Here is a 16,051-nt window from a genome sequence, read left to right as displayed (position 1 = left end):
TCATTTTTTCTCGGTTACTATTGCTTTTCGACAATTTTCGTGTTGAGAACCTCCAAGCAAAAGGAAATAATATTTTTAACCTAAAAAAATTGCCGGAGAAGGGACGAAAATCGGTAAAAAAAGGAAGGTAACACTTATTTTATAATTACTGTAGTTCTGCCGAGGCAACCAAATTTTCTTTTTCTCAGCTCAGATTTTTGCAAACCAGCATAATAAAAATGTTTCATTTCTCAGGAAAAATCGTCTTCATTAAAGTCTATCTACGTTCCGAATTGGAAAACAAAAAACTTTCCACCCAACAGAATTGCTCAGCATTTAGTGGTAAAAACGGAAAATTGTCATTTCAGGGAATCAAATTTTTATGTTTTAGGCTGCTGCAAATCTTCATTCCGTATTTGTTCTTGGTGGTTTTGGTGATCTGGCAATCGCCGATGCTGTACCGTCTGCTACTGGAGATCCACAGAAAATCAGTCATTTACAACATTATGGACTACTTTCATTTCGAAATTCTCCAAGACAAACAGCTCCAAAGCAAGTGTATGTTTCAAAAAGTCATTAATTTCAGTCTAGAAGTTTTTCAATTTAGTCAGACTGGATCGTTACTGCGTAGAAAAGGGTGGAAATCTGAAATTCGGAGGAAGCAAGAGGAAGAAAAAGCAAGGACGACACTTTTGGAACTGAATGGTGTAACTCTGAATTTTAGAACCTTAACATCATATTTTGTTTTTAGCCGAGCAAGCTGAGACTATCAGTTATCCCATTTGCGTTGTTTTGTGGGACAAAAACCGACAGTTTCCAGCCTACATGGGACAGTAAGCCATGGTCGGAAAATATCACGTACCATTTTGAAAGTTTTCAGAGTGACTGGAAAAATGACAGATCAAGAGAGCGAGGAGGCAAAACAAGCTGAGGAGAAGAAAAAGCAGAAAAATAAATGGTTGTTTTGTTAGGACTGAATTCTACTGTTTCGAGAATTAAATAAACGGTTTTCTTGATTATTATATTTTTGAAGTAAAAAAGTAACAAGCAATATTTTATCCTTCTGCAAATAATTTTGAAATCTCCTAAAGAAAATAAAATCAAAGGTAAAAATAGCGAAACCCGCGAAAAAATATATTTAATTGATTCCGTTTGGTCTTCAATGGGCTTTTTTGATTTCGATTTCATGTTCATGTTCCAAAATTTCTTTTTTTACCATCAATTTGTGATGAACTGGGTCCTCGACATAGTGAAGATAGTTGTGGTTTATGAAACGTCCCAGCTGAAAAGTTTTTGCTAAAACTGATAAAAATAAAAAGCAAATGAATAGATTTACCTGAGCTCCTTGAGCACTGAAATTGGCAAGATGGCAGGCGAAAAGGAGGAGGTTTCGTGGCTGAACATGCCATGCGAAACGCATGAAGACACTCGAGTAGATCAGAAGAGCTGATGTCATTGGGCCACTGATCATGTCAGGGTTTTTCTGAAAATATTGTTGTTTGTTTTATGATAAGTTAGAAACTAGAAATACCTTCAAATCTCCGAGAGCAGCTAACGGAAGTCCCCAATTGGCAACTGGACCCCAGAAATGGGTGGAAAGAAAATAATGTTTCCATTCCGCAGTTGAATGTTGTTTGAAGTAAGTTGTCACTTTTGAGATGACTCGAGACATCTGAAAATGCTGAAATTGAGTCAAGAAACTGGATTCGAAAGCTGTCCGTTCTACTGGAATCGCGTGAGAAATCAAGAAACCGTCCGATGATCGGTGAATGATGATAAGCAAAGTGAATGATAAGGTAAAATGGAAAGATTTTGGTTTGCTGGTGATAGTTGTTTTAAGTAGAGAACGGGATTTTTTCAGATGTTTAGAGAAGCAGATTGATACAAGGAGTAAAAATAAAAAGTTGTTTTCTGATATCAAATCAATGAACAATGATTCTATTAGCCTCTAAAAATGTCATGGTGATTTCAAATGTTTTCCCGAATCAGTAGCACAATTTGACATCGTAAAATCAAAAAGTGTATTCCTTTTCCTATCGGCAAAATGTGACCTGAGTGCATGGGTTCGCAGGAACCAAACGTCACAAATCTTTCGAGAGAAAAGCGAGAAAAGAATGAAAATATGAGGAAGTGGAAGAGATTTAGAGAAAGAAAGCGACAGACAAATCGAGGAGGACAAATAGCCACAAAGGAGGAGACAAAAAAGTAGTCAGAGATCACTTAATCATAAATAAATACTTTGTTGAAAATAAATTGAAACTGATAAATTTAAAAAATACGAAATTTGACAGTTGAATTTTGTTGTTCACTTTTCCTCCCATTCACCGGAATCATCACTAGAATCACTTGATGAAGAGTGTCTCTTCTTTTTCTTTTCTTTTTTGCTCTTTTTCGATTTCTTCGACTTTTTCGAATGCTTCCTTTCTTTTTCCTCCTTCTTCTTCTTCTTCTTTTTGGAACCGTCTTTTTCCTTGATACTTTTCTCAAGAAGGTGGAGAACAGAGTCTTTGGAAAGAGTTGCAGCTATTGGTGGAAGTGTTGGTCCGTATGATGTGACATTCTGAACAAATAATAGCATACTTCACGCTCTCCCACAGAACAATTCCGAACTGCAAATTAATTTTTGATCTACAGAAAAAAGTTTGGCGCGATCACAATTGCAGGTCTAAAACCATAATTTCAGAATTTTTTATCTGATTTTGTGGAGTTCCAAGATGATTCAAATGATTCTTAAAAAATTAATTAATGGTTATAGATTCATGTATGGTCGTTTTCCGGAAGAAAAAAAATGTCAAAAATGGTCATTTTTGAAAGTTTTTTACAGAAAAATGTATATCCTCTTTCAGTTTTTGACGTTTCTAGGAGTTCTATAGCTCAAAAAAACCGCAATTATTTTCTCTATATTTTCTATGGATGAATTTTTAATTTATCTGATAAAACTTTTTTTATAATTCAAAACCCTCATGAAATTGCACAAAATAACATTTTTGCGTTGTTTTTTGATTATAAAAAAAGTTTTATCAGACGAATTAAAAATTCGTCCATAGAAAATGTAGAGAAAATATTGTGGTTTTTTGAGCTATAGAACTCCTAGAAATGTCAAAAACTGAAAGAGGAGATAGATTTTTTCTGTAAAAAACTTTCAAAATGTCCATTTTTGACATTTTTTTCTTCCGGAAAACGACCATACATGAATCTATAACCACTAATTAATTTTTTAAGAATTATTTGAATCATCTTGGAACTCCACAAAATCAGATAAAAAATTCTGAAATTATGGTTTTAGACCTGCAATTGTGATCGCGCCAAACTTTTTTATGTAGATCAAAAATTAATTTGCAGTTCGGAATTGTTCTGTGGGAGAGCGTGTACTTGTTGATTTCAAATTTTAAGAACAAACCTTGGAGATTTCTTCAATGACCTGAATATCGTCATCATCGTTTTCTTTCCGGCTTTTCACCCCCAAACGTTTTTTTTCTTCTAATTTTCTCAACTCTCGATGAACTTCATTCCTTCTTTCCTCTTCTTTCCTTTCCTTTTCTTCCATCCTCTTCCTTTCTTCCTCTTTTCTTCGTTCGAGTTCTTTCTGCCTTTCTCTCTCCTGTTCTTTTTCATCTTCACTATCATCATCATCTATCTCAAAACCATCACCAAAAATTAAATCAAAGAACGACTTTGGTGCCTTCTCTTCTTTTTGATCTTCCTTTTCCTCTTTTTCACCAAGTTCTTCTTTCTTATCTGCATACTCTTCATCATCAGATTCTCGTCGATTCGCTTCTTCTGCGGCACGCCGAGCTTTTGTCTTTAGAAGCCGTTCTCTCATTTCGATCTCGTTTGCAGTATTTGGAAGTCCAACAGAGGTTGAAAAACCAATATCTCCCAACGTGTCTTTTTGTCTCCAATTGGTTTTTTGGAGGGCAGGAACACCAACCATATCACATCCTGGGAAGGGATGTGGAACATTGAATCGCTTTGCTAGAAGAGCGTCAGGGTACCTGAAAACAAAATATGTATCAATATGCGACTTTAAAAAATCATATTCACACCATTCAAAACTCTGTCTTGTTCTATCACCAAACATTTCCATTTTCACTGCAGCCAATTTGTCTTCGTCTTTTGTTCCCACTTTCAGATCACCAGCTGCTTCTTTCACGAATTTCGACGCCATCATTTCGTGTATAGGAGCAGCGATAGCGGTTTTAGCAAGTGGTTGAGCTCGCGATTGAACTTCTGGAAGCATTCCTCTTTCCTCAGTCGTTAGTTTTGATTCGAATTCTTTCTTCTCCCATTCCCACTCCCAAACAGTCAAATCAGTTGGTTGAGGATACGGAAGGCCTCGTCTGATATAATGAAGAAATTCTTTGAATCGAGCTTGACGCATGGGTTCATTTGGGAATTCCACTCGGTTCCGAAGACGACGATCTCTTTCTTCGTCTGCTTCACCGCCTCGTTGTCCTTCTCGTTGCTCGACTTCGTTCGCCTTGATGTCCCATCTACTTCTTCTTTCTTTTGGTTTACTACTATCTTGAACACCAATTTGCAAAATGTTCAAACGATCTTCTCCTAGAAATTTGGCCCTTTGAACCGCATTCATCTGCTTAACGTCTTCTTTTATTAAGTGAGGCAACTTGGATATATCCATAGGAATTGGTTTATGGTTTCCTCTAAAATTAGGTGGAACCCGTGGTGGGCCATAAAACTTCCTTGGGTTCAATCGTTTTGGTTGCAATTCAAAAGCAGTATCAACCTTCTGTGTTTTCAGATCACTCTCTCCAGAAGTTCCAGCGACATCCAGAGAGAAATCAAATTGCGATAGATCATAATTTGAATAAACACTCTCATCTTCTTCTTCAAATGCACCGACGCCAAACGCTTGTCCTCTGATTCCTTTGCTGTTTTTGTTTCCAGATTTCAGTGCTAAAGCGGTTCTACCATACGATTCATCGAGAACAGTTGTTTGTCGCAGACCCTGAAAATGAAAACGAAATAAAAATGAAATTGAAAACTTCCATCCCCTATGATAGGAATACTACCTGATATCCAATACCATGATCTCCGGACAATGGTCTCAACTGCTTAACTAGAGCATCTTCGTTCGCGAGTTCATACGACGGGGCTACTTTCGCAGCTTGTTCTCGATCGAACTCAGCTTCTTCAGTCATCCCTCCTCTATTTTTCTTTTGCTTGACATTTGCCAAACCGACTCCTCTTCCTTCTCGCCAACCCATAGACCGGAGCATTCGAACACCTATGGAATTGCTCACAGGTTTCACGACTTCTTCAAACATCTGAGTTATGGTTGACACGCTGGCAGCATCTCTCTCCCATGCCAGCTTTCTCTTCTGACTTCCTCCATCACCAAATGTAGATGTCTGTTTGATAGATCGATTGCCGATTCCATATTCTCCGAGATCTTCAGCATCCATGAAATCCTCCGCTCTCTGTTTTATTTGGTCTCCGCGTGCATCTTTGGAGGAAGAAAACACTTGTGGGACCCATCCTTGTTTTGATCCTACAGTATTCCAGTAGCCAGCTGAGAATCCTCCAGTGAAAGCACCATGAAATCTGAAAGAAGCGTTGTTCATTACAAGCAGTAAAAATTTTTACGAACCTCCGCTTTCCTTTCTCATCCGTCGCGACTTCTTCATGTATCTGAGTTGGCTTTTTCGATACGGTGACACCTGAAAGAAATACACTTCGATTCTAATTAATTCAGATCATTAAGAACACACCTTCTTCATCGTCGTCATCGAACTCTTGTCCGTATGTTGACAACTTTTTCCTGTTCATGAAAAAAATCTCTGTAAAATGTTACGTTTCGGTGGTTTATTCAGCACCAAAAAAAGAAATAGACCAATATCAACCAGTGAAAACTATAAAACACCAATTCAAACACATTTGTTTTTCAATTTCATAATTTATTCGACAAAAATAAACTAATACTAAATATCGATACGATAAAAAATGATTTCTTCCTGGCGTTATGACGAAGCTAGTAAATTCAATCTACTTGTTGACTTTGTTGAAGTATTCCTTGCTGGAAGAGACTCCTGGTTTGATGGTTGGCGAATCCTCCTTCCAGTCAGCTGGGCACACCTGGAATATAAATCATATTTGAATGACACTTTTCCGCTATTTACCTCTCCGTGCTTGTCCGAAAATTGGAATGCTTTGAGAACTCTCAAAGTCTCATCAACAGATCTTCCGACAGGGAGATCGTTGCAAGTCGTGTGACGAACAGTTCCAGATGGATCGATGAGGAACAATCCACGGTATGAGAGCCCAGACTCTGTGTCAAGTACACCAAACGAATCAGCAATCTTCTTGTTGAAATCAGCAAGAAGTGGAATGTCCATATCTCCAAGACCTCCATCCTTACGTGGTGTGTTTACCCAGGCAAGATGAGAGAAGTGAGAATCGCAGGAGCATGCGACGACTTCGGCTCCAAGAGCACGGAACTCATTGGCACGATCTCCATAAGCAATGATTTCAGTAGGGCACACAAACGTGAAGTCGAGTGGGTAGAAGAACATAACGAGCCATTTTCCCTTGTAGTCTTGATCGGAAATCACCTTGAAGTCTCCATCGACGACGGCAGTTCCTTTGAAAGCTGGAACAGTGTTCTTTGGACCGAGTGGTCGGAGTGACAACAGAGCACGAGAGGTGTTCAGCTGGCGGGAGGCAACAGCGACGGATGGAACGGCGCGGGTCAGAGCACGAACAGCAGATCCAAGCATCTTAAATTAGCTCAGATTTATCAAATACGCGTTGCCAGATCAAAAAGATATTAAAAATCGCTCATTGAAGAGAGACGATAGAATCAGATGGAAGAACAGAAAAATTTAGTTCTTGTCATATTTATTGAAAGCAACAAATAAACTTATAGTGTGAAAGGCGAGACCAATAAAACAGAAAATTTCGAGAGATAAAAAGAGAAACAAATTGAGAATGTTTCAAAAAAATTAAGAATCAAAAGAATGGGAAAATAAATAAGAGGAGAAGAGATAATAACAATGAAAAGTCGACTGTGAGAAAACAGTGGTGTTGGAAAGGCGCATACGTGGCTGCTGACAAATAATTGACACGAACACAAGGGATTGTTGACTGTTGATGTAAAATTAACGTCTTCCAGATGTTTTCTTTCCCTTGATGAAACACCAGTCAACCTTCACGTTCTGTCCGAGCAAATCAGTGTCGTTGCTTTTCTCGATTGCTTCGCTAGCTTCCTGAAAGCAACCGAATCAGACCTTCAGATAGATCTTTCAAAACAAACCTTCTGCGTTTCGTACTCAACGAGCGCATATCCCTTCAAAAATCCAGTTCTTCTGTCGAGATTCAGATGAATGTTTTTGATTTTTCCGTACTCGGAAAACTTGTCGTGCACATCATCCTCAGTGGCTTCCTCGTGGATGTTCGTCACAAACACAATCCATCCTTCGACAGATCTTTGTGGTCCACCACTGGCAGCAGTTGACTCCTCATCGACAACGTCGTATGTGATCTTTTCACGATTTCGGGTCTACAACAATGAAAACTTTCAAGATCACCAATAAAGAAAACTGTGATACCTATCTTCAGTGATCGATTTTTGATCACCTACAGAAAACAAAAACTAATTAGAAGTTTGACATACCTGTGCAAGTCCTCTGCCCTTCGATTTCTCAGCGTTGACCACCACGTCCTCCATCTCAACGTCGTTGTCACCCATTTTTATCGATTGAGCAGTGCCCTGAAAAATAAATTATTTATTCATCAGTTAAAATACAAAAGACCGCCTCATGTTCCGCAAGGAAAGAGCAGCCGGCATAAAAGTAACGTGATCACGAAAAGTCGAAGAAGAGATAAAAAATAAAGTATACATGAGAGAAATACTGATTAAGCGATTTCAAATTGAGTGGTTAAAATGAAAATATAGGTACAAGAGATTTTTGTAGAGATCATTAGAGGTTTAATAATTGAAACCGCCTCCGACGAGACGACGCATTCTTCTGGTGTTTCTGTCTTGATCTCGCATTTTCTTTTCAATCTCAGCATCTGTCAAAGTCTCGAGGAACGGTCCCCATGATTCGACTTCAGTTGCGGTTCTGGAAAATTGAGCATTCACTACAATTTCTTTGAAATTAACGAATGTACCTGAATGGGCAATCAACTGTCGCTAAAGGACTTTCCGAGAACGCATAGGTTCTTTGATTCCATTGCAACTGACCTCGAATCGAATACGCGATTCCAGACATGAATTCACCTCCAAGACCCAGTTCTTTGCAAATATTTCTGGAGAACTCTTCGGGGCTATTGTTTGGATCAGACATATCCCATCTGTAATGATTAACAATTACAATATAAGATCATAGTCATAAATTCCTACATACTCGAATTGGTCGACAAGACTCTGATTTCCAACGTTGATGTTCAGTTTCAAAACAGCTCGCTGGTCACAAATATTCGGATCGAGTGGAGGAGCTTCGGTGGAAGCTTCGAGCTGCTGATTGATCGCAGCAGTAATTGCTGGCTGGAAGACTGCCAACGGAAGATCCAAGTCCTCACACATAATCTCTGCGACCATCTCCGGAGTGATCAGCTTCTCGTTCCGATTAAAGCAGAATGTATCACGTAGCTTGATTCCATCCAACTCCATATCCAGGCGAATTGGAACAAGATCTTCTCCTTCCTCGGCGTTTTCCATCACTCTTTTCGACATTTCCAAATCTTCAGCCGAGTAAACCAATTCGCGATGCTTCATGCGACCACGAGAATGTGCTATTGGGCAAGAGCATGGAACGGATTCAAGATGATGGGAACCACTAGTAACTTGTTGCCCTGCCCATCCGGCAGCAGGAGTCTTGGCAGCAGTACGAGATACACCTCCTTCAACTCGTGGGGTGGATGGAACAGCACCGGCAGCTCTATATTTTTCTTCTGATCCATCCAAGAGTTCGTCAACTTCTTGAGCTCTCAGAAGCCTGCAAATTTAACCACATTTAAATTCAGGTCACAAGTATTAAAACAAATTAAAGATTCTTAGGTGTTCTGAATTCCCTATTAAATTTTGGAATTTTTCACCCACATGATATTAGTATGAAGAAAAGCATTGGACATAGCAATCTGCTTCAGTTTATCCTTGTCATCCGAAGTAGCGACTTTCCGCCATAGCAATGGGTACTTTTTGTAAAGGGTTCCACGATGAAGTCTCAAAATGCACCGATTTCGGATCCGATGTAGTACCGCTCTCCAGTTTCATCGAGACTGAAACTTTGTGGTCGGGGACCGTATGTTTGAGACAATGTTTTGGTCGTCATTTTCTGAAAACAAAATGGTAAATCAGGTCATGAGTAAGACAAGAAGGGAACGCAGAGAAAAACGTTAACGAAAATCCAGAGCTGTAATAGACACCCGTGTGGGACAAGTAGAGGTGACAGAACACAAGTTTTAGTTTAATTCCAGGTTTTTTCGTACTTTTTTTCCCCAAGTTTAATTTTCAACAGAAAACAATATCAAAACCTCGAAACTCAAGCCAAAATGGTTCACTTTTCGAATCAGTAATCTTTGCGTTCAAACGCGCAGCGTAGCGCGTGCGTGTGTCAATCGAGCACATTTGCATCCCGCCTTTAAAACCCAATATTCTGCAAAGAAGAAGGAGAAGAGGTCACCATGGGAACGGGAAGGAAGAAAAATAAGAAGACAAGAAACAAGTGCAATAAACAGACACCGGTAACATTATGAGATTTACTATAATTTGTAACATTCTGCTTTCCCTGTTCTGCTACAAATTGTTTGGAAATTGGGAACTTCCTATCCGATTATGGTAACCAATGAGAGATTTCGTAGAATATTTTTCTTTTTAGTTTTGATCCATTCCGAATAGTCGGTGGTTTTCCTACTTTGATCGACTCTTTTTTTGATAACTATTTGGAGAAGACAGCTGAGAATACAAAGAATTCCTTCCCACTTGAAGAACTACAGTATCCGGTCCTATCTTCTCAACTCGAAAGGTATTTTATATGAGAACTACATATTTAATGTTGTATTCACCATTGATTCGAACAGAACACTCAGCTGGACTTGTCCAATATTGGAGTCATCTAATCAATGTTTCACTGTTGTAACTTCTTCGGAATGTCTCGGAACCTCACAACTTTCCTATATTTTTTGGATAAATCATGGCGAATCTGAAGAGTGTTTCCACGGAGAGAAAGGAAATGTTGAGTGTATCATTCCTCACCAAAGTGGAAATATATGTCAAAATGTAGTTGTTGGAATTCGAAGAAGTGGTAACAACTCAATATTCTTCGACATTGAAGATGTTTCAGTAAGGATGTTTAAAAAAAAACGATAATAATTTCGTTTAGATTGACACTCAAATTGCTCAAGAATACCGAGAGCAAGTAGAAGTTTCAAAATTGGAAATTTCCCAAAACTCAACAGATTCGCTTAATCTGGAATCCAATTTTTGTAAAAACTACACCATCTACGAAACCATTTTCGTTGGAGGAGAGAACGACACCAGTAACTTAACAGCTTTGTCTTTTCAAAATTTTCTGTTTATTTTTCCAGATATATTTCCTATATTCCCGTTTGGTGTGAACAGTACCAGTTTACTGAAAAGCAATGTGAGTTTTTTGCTTAAAAATGTCGTAGTAAAAAAAGAAATTCAGGAGTGTTCCCCTCCATTTCTATTGGACATTTTTGTCTGTAATTGCAGGAATTCTCCAGTTTGTCAAGTTCCAATTCTGTAAGTTACTATTCTAATGAATTCAATTATCTAAATTGAACTCCAGGTATCTCACTCCAAATGCCACATACTGTGGTTTCACTACAATCTCCATCTACCATACACACGGTTTCATATATTCGGTCGTCGTCACGTCATCAACTGAATCTTCTGCTGAACCACAAAAACACACTGTTCTATTTTTCAATGTTCCTCAAACGAATCCACTCTCAAAGTTTGATCTTAAACGAGGCAGATTTCATTGTCCATCTGAAACTTCATGTATCGCTGAAATATTGTATCCATTTAGTTTTTTGAACTCTTTGGAACTTCCATATCAAATAGGAATTTTAGTGTTTTCTGCGCTCATTGGAATTGTAATCATATCAAAAGTCAATGAAGAATGAAAAAAATCCTTTATCGTGTATCAATTTGTATGGAAAAAGCAAGAAACAAAGAAAAACACTTTGAGTGGAACTGGCGAAACAATTCAGAGAAAAATAAATACGAATATTCCAAAAAGGTGACAACCAAATAGTGAGCAATAAGTTATGAATTCAGAACCCTGAGAAAAAGCAAAGAAAGAAAAAGAGATTGATGATTTAGCACCAGGCAGTGTGCTCACAGAGTTTGTGCTCAACTGGGTAGCTACGATCGAAGAAGACACCGTTTACATACATTGTTGGCCAAATCTGAAAAAAAGGAAAGGGAATTTTATTAGTAGATGAGCAATACTCACTCTAACTCCAGCTCTGTGAGTGTTCACCATTGAATAGTAGTTGAGAAGTTCTCCGGTTTGAGTTGTAGCGCATTCGATAAGTTTTCTAGAATCCTTCTTATCATCAACTTGTCTAGTCTAGAATATTTACCTCTGAGTATTGGGGGACAGTCTGCTCAAGCACTTTGAGAAACCTTCTCTCAAAGTTGTGAGTCCTTGGAGACAAGTGACTAAACCGAGATGGCGACGTGGGAAGTACTGAAAATTATATAATTTTTTAAATTGACACAAAATACAAGATGCTCACCGAGATAGCACAATTCTGAAGTCTGTTGAGATCACATTCGGTGGCTCCGTGCATGCAAGTGCAGTGGAAGTTGCGGTTGTAGTCATAAGTACAATCTCCTTTTCCGAATGGAACAATCTGAAAAAGTTCTCAAGATTATTAGGTTCGAAAGAAAGAAAAACGAAACCTGCAAGTTCATAATTCCAGGTCTGTTAACGTAGAATGGCCAGATTTGTTCTCGAAGAAGCTTGGTACAGTATGGGCATTGAGATTCGGTGAAGATTGTCACATTGACTTGTTGAGCCTGTGTTGCCAAGGGAAACAGGAATGCAATGAGTAAAACGAGCATCTGAAAATGTACTTCTAAATTCAGATAGAATGATACAGCCAGGGAAGAAATGGGCTTTTTATTGTATTGGACAATACAAATACGGAAACTAAACCACACAGAAAACCGTAAGCAAAACCACTTTCATTTCCTGAAAAAGGCGCGGAAGCCTTGTGAATGTAAATAGATGCTTTAATCATGAAAAGAGAAAAGAATATGAGAAGAAAAAGAAAATGCATTAAAAGTGTCTGGACATCATAAAGGGATGGTTGTGGCAATGTTGGAATAGGATGGGGGCAAGAATCGGGAGTGGAGATGGAGAAGAAGGGGAGAAGCGAAAACTGGTAGAGTTCTGGTAATTTGGGAGAAGCATGTTGCCATTGTTGTTTGGTGTAGAGGATAAGATTAGTCAACAAGTGGAATGTCGCAAGTAATCTGATTGCGCGATTCTAAAGTTTGATAAGGAACATGGATGATAGTCGGGATGTGTTTTAATACTGCCTATTGGATACTAGTACTTCTTTTTAAAAATAATTCGAAAAGTGTTTCAGATTACTGAAACCGTAAAACTTTTATTAGAAGAGTCCCTTTTATAGAAGGGCCTCTCTAATAGAAGGGCGCTCCTAGAGGGGTTTGGAAAAATAGAAGGACCCCCTGTAATGGAAGGGCCCTCCGGAGGCTTGGAAAAATAGAAGGGCTGGCTAATATGTACAGGTTTTACGGTATGTCCAATTTAGAGAAAATTCTGAAGAGCTTTCCGTTCGAGAATCCTTTGTCAAGAATAAGGATTTACAATCTGTCTGGGGGAATGTGGAACTGAACTGAAAAGGTTTGAAACTGTGACCGTTTTATATTCATCTACCGTAGACCGATGAGTGACGTAGACTGGTAATCGGAACTGTTTTCTTGCTATCTTATCTCGGTTTATATATCTCAATGCCAAACTCATCTTCACAGTTTTGCAGGAGACAGGGATCCGCCCAAACCTTTTTTTTCATCTTTTGGACAATCTCTGATTTCTACAGTAATCCCGAACTACGAAATCGTTTTTAAACAGGAAACAAATAGAAAAAAACAAGAAGAATATGCGGTGATTAGGGGTAGAAAAACAATGTTTTGGGGAATTTAAAAAGTTCGAATGATAATCGAGCAAAAAAAACAATTTTTGTTATCGTGCACCACCCAAAAAAACCTTTCGGAAAAATAGAACGCCATTATATTACAGTTTTCACTGTAGTGAAGGCGACAATTATGAGATTTCCACAGTTGAAACTACCAGCGAATGTAAAAGAAGCAAGATTTAGTTTTTTTTTTGAGGTCAAAACTGTGTAGGATTTGAGGATTTGGAAATGAGAAGGGAGGTCTATGATCATAAAACGAAATCCCAAATTCTAGGAACAAGGATTACGGTACTTTCAAAAAATGTATGACTTTTTAAAAAAGAGGTCCGAATTTGGGTATTGGGTTATCGTTCTAATATCAATATTTCACTTCCTTGTCAAGACACCCGTTCCCATTCTGTTTTTCCTTGGTTCTTTTTAATGCCAATAATCGGCTTTGTTTCCTTTTTCAATCATCCTCTGATCACCAATTGCGAATGTGGAAAACGAGAAAAATGAGGAGAGAGAGAGAGAGAGAACGAATGACATAATCAAGATATCGGGATAAAGATGTTATCGTTTTCTCGAGGAAGAAGTAGAAGAAGTTTCCGCCTATAATAAATCAAATAACTTCATCATTATTTGTTGTGCCAATAATAGCCGCGACTATTGGCAATAGGGAAAGCTGGAGAGAAATAGGGGTCCTAGAAAGGGGTTTGTATTGGAAATCTAGAATTTTGAGAAAAAATTGAGAGCCGTCCCTATTTCAAACATTTTTAGTGTCCCACAAATGCAAAAGTCTCTCAATTACCGTATTTTCTCTAACATTAGCCCTCCTAAACTGTTAACTTTCAGCTTAATTATCTCAATTCCTGGGAAAAATATAACATATTTTTCCAAATGCTTAAAAACAACAGAAATATTTGAAATCTATCCAGAATATAAACGTTGTTGGTCTCCTGAGAATACTCTTAAAATCATGACGCTATTTGCCGGATAACCTGTCCATTCCGTCTCAATTTTTACCCAGTCAGACGTTCTTTACATTATTTCAAGTGGTGCTTCTTCCACCCATTTGTCTACAACCTACATTCTCACTAGAGGAAACCGTGAGAAACTGAAACGGAAAGTGAAAAAAATGGGACTGAATAAACCCAGTCTTTTAGAACGGTAAGAGTTTTCAGAAAAGACTAAATGTATTTAAAACACTGATTTATCTAGTTTGCTGATTTCTACTCTTCAGGGTTGTGCACAATTATCCGGACTGATGGAAGCAGGAATATCTTTAGACATAAGTATCTTGGAGGCACGAAAATTGGTAGAATTATTTATGATTAAAAGCTACTAAAGTTTTCAAAGCGATTTCTTAAGTCTAGGTAGTGTTATGATTGTCCAAAGATGTACGGCGTATGTTTCTTGTGATTTAACCATGAGACGAAGCAAATTTGACAAACGATAACTCAGCTGAAACTTGATAAAGTAACTTAAAACTTGGCCAGTTTACTAACAAATTTTTGAATTATCGCACATCAATTTTGAGCCCAGTGCAACGCTTTACTCAAAAATTTTGCTAGTACAAACTTTCCGGGTAATTATGCGCTACCCTGTAAAAAATGTCGATGACATATGTTTCAATCAAAATAAAAGGAATATTAGATCATTCAATATGTATGCTCCTAATTATAAGAATAGTTGAGGACTACAGTATCCCGAGCTGAAGAAAAAAAAAGATCTTTGAATGACATAGGTGTTACGTAACAAGAGGAAAGAGAAGTCACCTGTCAGAGATACAAAAATAATAGATTCACGCGGTTGAGGCAAGGCTTCTCCTTCTTCTTTTTTTTGCGGAAGAAGGAGATAGAAACTGTTGCGCAATACAAGAAAATGACATCTCGCTTAATGCTTAAAGATGGAGAGGTAGATGGGCGGTTCCATGAGAAAGTGGTTAGAGAAAAAGAGAGAGGGGAACGCATCGGAATATAAGAAAAAGCTAGTGAAGAGAGACAGTGAAGGGATCGTTATCGGAATTACTACTGAACGAAATATAAAAAAAACAGATGGAGGCAACCAACGATTTGGATAACTGGATTAGGTTTTCTGTTTGAAACGAAAGAATTCGCCTTGACTTGAAATGAGCGAATATCATTATCTGGGAACATCAGAAGGATTACAACTTTTGAAGCGGCGAAGGCCATGTTTTCAAGTCCTTTTCACACTTTCGAACAGTGGTCATCAGCACATTCCAGATTTTGATGAAAGCTACAGAGAGGCATACCTATTTCCAGAATTTATGGGATAAGACAGACACGGTGAACATACTGACCAAACTTTAAAATTTGGAGGCGTTTAAACAAATGAGCAAGTATTAGCTGTTCAAATAAAATAAATCAGATAACAATTGATCCGCTTGTACACCGTAAAACCTGTATTAGAAGGGCTCCTCTAATAGGCAGGCCCTCCAAGATGAGGTCTAACAAGAGTAGAAGGGCCCCCTATAATAGAAGGACCCTCCGGAGGTAACTTGGAACAATAGAAGGGGTGGCTCCTCTAATACAGATTTTACGGTATAGGATTCAGTCAGTTACAGAAGTTGTGGGTACCGTAAAACCTCTAATAGAAGACCCCCTTAACCATCAAGGTCGAACAAATTTATCTCGATTTCTGTGAGAGGTATCAAAAAATGTTCAACAAATAAAATGTTTTTGCTATTATGATAAATGTTTAGTTCACAATTTTCGAAATCTTTCACAGACAACGAGAAATCCTCTCAAAGTTGATAGTGATCTTCCCATTACATGTTTTACGGTCAGTCAGATTTGACATCAAGAAAATATCTTTCTAGAAATTTAGATGAACTCCAGTGGCATTACTGTGAGCAAACTTTTCCGATTCGTTGATTATTTGTGTTCATTTTTTGTAACTTAACGAGGAA

At 38.1% G+C, this 16,051-nt stretch overlaps 8 protein-coding genes across 8 annotated transcripts in view; 2 read left to right on the top strand and 6 right to left on the bottom strand.

Moving 5' to 3' along the window:
* The window catches only part of CBG18070, a gene marked incomplete at both ends in the record, with an annotated part of 2,389 nt that extends 1,439 nt beyond the window's left edge, over nucleotides 1-950 (top strand). Inside the window, 4 exons of the mRNA XM_045243938.1 lie at nucleotides 371-537; nucleotides 587-684; nucleotides 731-812; nucleotides 860-950. Coding sequence (XP_045096380.1) covers nucleotides 371-537; nucleotides 587-684; nucleotides 731-812; nucleotides 860-950 — 438 coding nt within the window. The remainder of the gene's footprint in view (nucleotides 1-370; nucleotides 538-586; nucleotides 685-730; nucleotides 813-859) is intronic.
* A 188-nt stretch (nucleotides 951-1,138) lies between these two features.
* CBG18071 lies at nucleotides 1,139-1,651 on the bottom strand (the record flags this gene model as incomplete). Its single annotated transcript, XM_045243937.1, has 2 exons — nucleotides 1,139-1,462; nucleotides 1,511-1,651. The coding sequence occupies 2 exons, from the start codon at nucleotides 1,649-1,651 to the stop codon at nucleotides 1,139-1,141; spliced, it is 465 nt and encodes a 154-aa protein (XP_045096381.1).
* Nucleotides 1,652-2,284: 633 nt separating this feature from the next.
* Nucleotides 2,285-5,769, bottom strand: CBG18072 (the record flags this gene model as incomplete). The annotated part of the gene is made up of 6 exons (XM_002642079.1): nucleotides 2,285-2,539; nucleotides 3,380-3,974; nucleotides 4,026-4,948; nucleotides 5,013-5,544; nucleotides 5,591-5,660; nucleotides 5,712-5,769. The coding sequence occupies 6 exons, from the start codon at nucleotides 5,767-5,769 to the stop codon at nucleotides 2,285-2,287; spliced, it is 2,433 nt and encodes an 810-aa protein (XP_002642125.1).
* A 216-nt stretch (nucleotides 5,770-5,985) lies between these two features.
* Nucleotides 5,986-6,716, bottom strand: Cbr-prdx-3 (the record flags this gene model as incomplete). Its single annotated transcript, XM_002642080.1, has 2 exons — nucleotides 5,986-6,075; nucleotides 6,120-6,716. The coding sequence occupies 2 exons, from the start codon at nucleotides 6,714-6,716 to the stop codon at nucleotides 5,986-5,988; spliced, it is 687 nt and encodes a 228-aa protein (XP_002642126.1).
* A 381-nt stretch (nucleotides 6,717-7,097) lies between these two features.
* Cbr-rnp-4 lies at nucleotides 7,098-7,687 on the bottom strand (the record flags this gene model as incomplete). The annotated part of the gene is made up of 3 exons (XM_002642081.1): nucleotides 7,098-7,205; nucleotides 7,253-7,498; nucleotides 7,613-7,687. The coding sequence occupies 3 exons, from the start codon at nucleotides 7,685-7,687 to the stop codon at nucleotides 7,098-7,100; spliced, it is 429 nt and encodes a 142-aa protein (XP_002642127.1).
* A 240-nt stretch (nucleotides 7,688-7,927) lies between these two features.
* Nucleotides 7,928-9,075, bottom strand: Cbr-snfc-5 (the record flags this gene model as incomplete). The annotated part of the gene is made up of 4 exons (XM_002642082.2): nucleotides 7,928-8,063; nucleotides 8,113-8,295; nucleotides 8,349-8,939; nucleotides 9,044-9,075. 4 exons carry the CDS (start codon nucleotides 9,073-9,075, stop codon nucleotides 7,928-7,930), a joined length of 942 nt encoding a protein of 313 aa, XP_002642128.2.
* A 620-nt stretch (nucleotides 9,076-9,695) lies between these two features.
* On the top strand, nucleotides 9,696-10,853 carry CBG18076 (the record flags this gene model as incomplete). The annotated part of the gene is made up of 4 exons (XM_002642083.1): nucleotides 9,696-9,781; nucleotides 9,822-9,968; nucleotides 10,024-10,285; nucleotides 10,755-10,853. The coding sequence occupies 4 exons, from the start codon at nucleotides 9,696-9,698 to the stop codon at nucleotides 10,851-10,853; spliced, it is 594 nt and encodes a 197-aa protein (XP_002642129.1).
* A 436-nt stretch (nucleotides 10,854-11,289) lies between these two features.
* On the bottom strand, nucleotides 11,290-12,040 carry CBG18077 (the record flags this gene model as incomplete). Its single annotated transcript, XM_045243936.1, has 5 exons — nucleotides 11,290-11,379; nucleotides 11,427-11,511; nucleotides 11,557-11,663; nucleotides 11,713-11,829; nucleotides 11,879-12,040. The coding sequence occupies 5 exons, from the start codon at nucleotides 12,038-12,040 to the stop codon at nucleotides 11,290-11,292; spliced, it is 561 nt and encodes a 186-aa protein (XP_045096382.1).
* Nucleotides 12,041-16,051: the final 4,011 nt, after the last annotated feature.

This window comes from Caenorhabditis briggsae, assembly GCF_000004555.2.
Source record: "Caenorhabditis briggsae complete genome, chrIII, whole genome shotgun sequence".
NCBI classification, from domain to species: domain Eukaryota; kingdom Metazoa; phylum Nematoda; class Chromadorea; order Rhabditida; family Rhabditidae; genus Caenorhabditis; species Caenorhabditis briggsae.
Note: the sequence above shows the minus strand (reverse complement) of the source record. Positions and strands in the feature narration are given on the sequence as shown.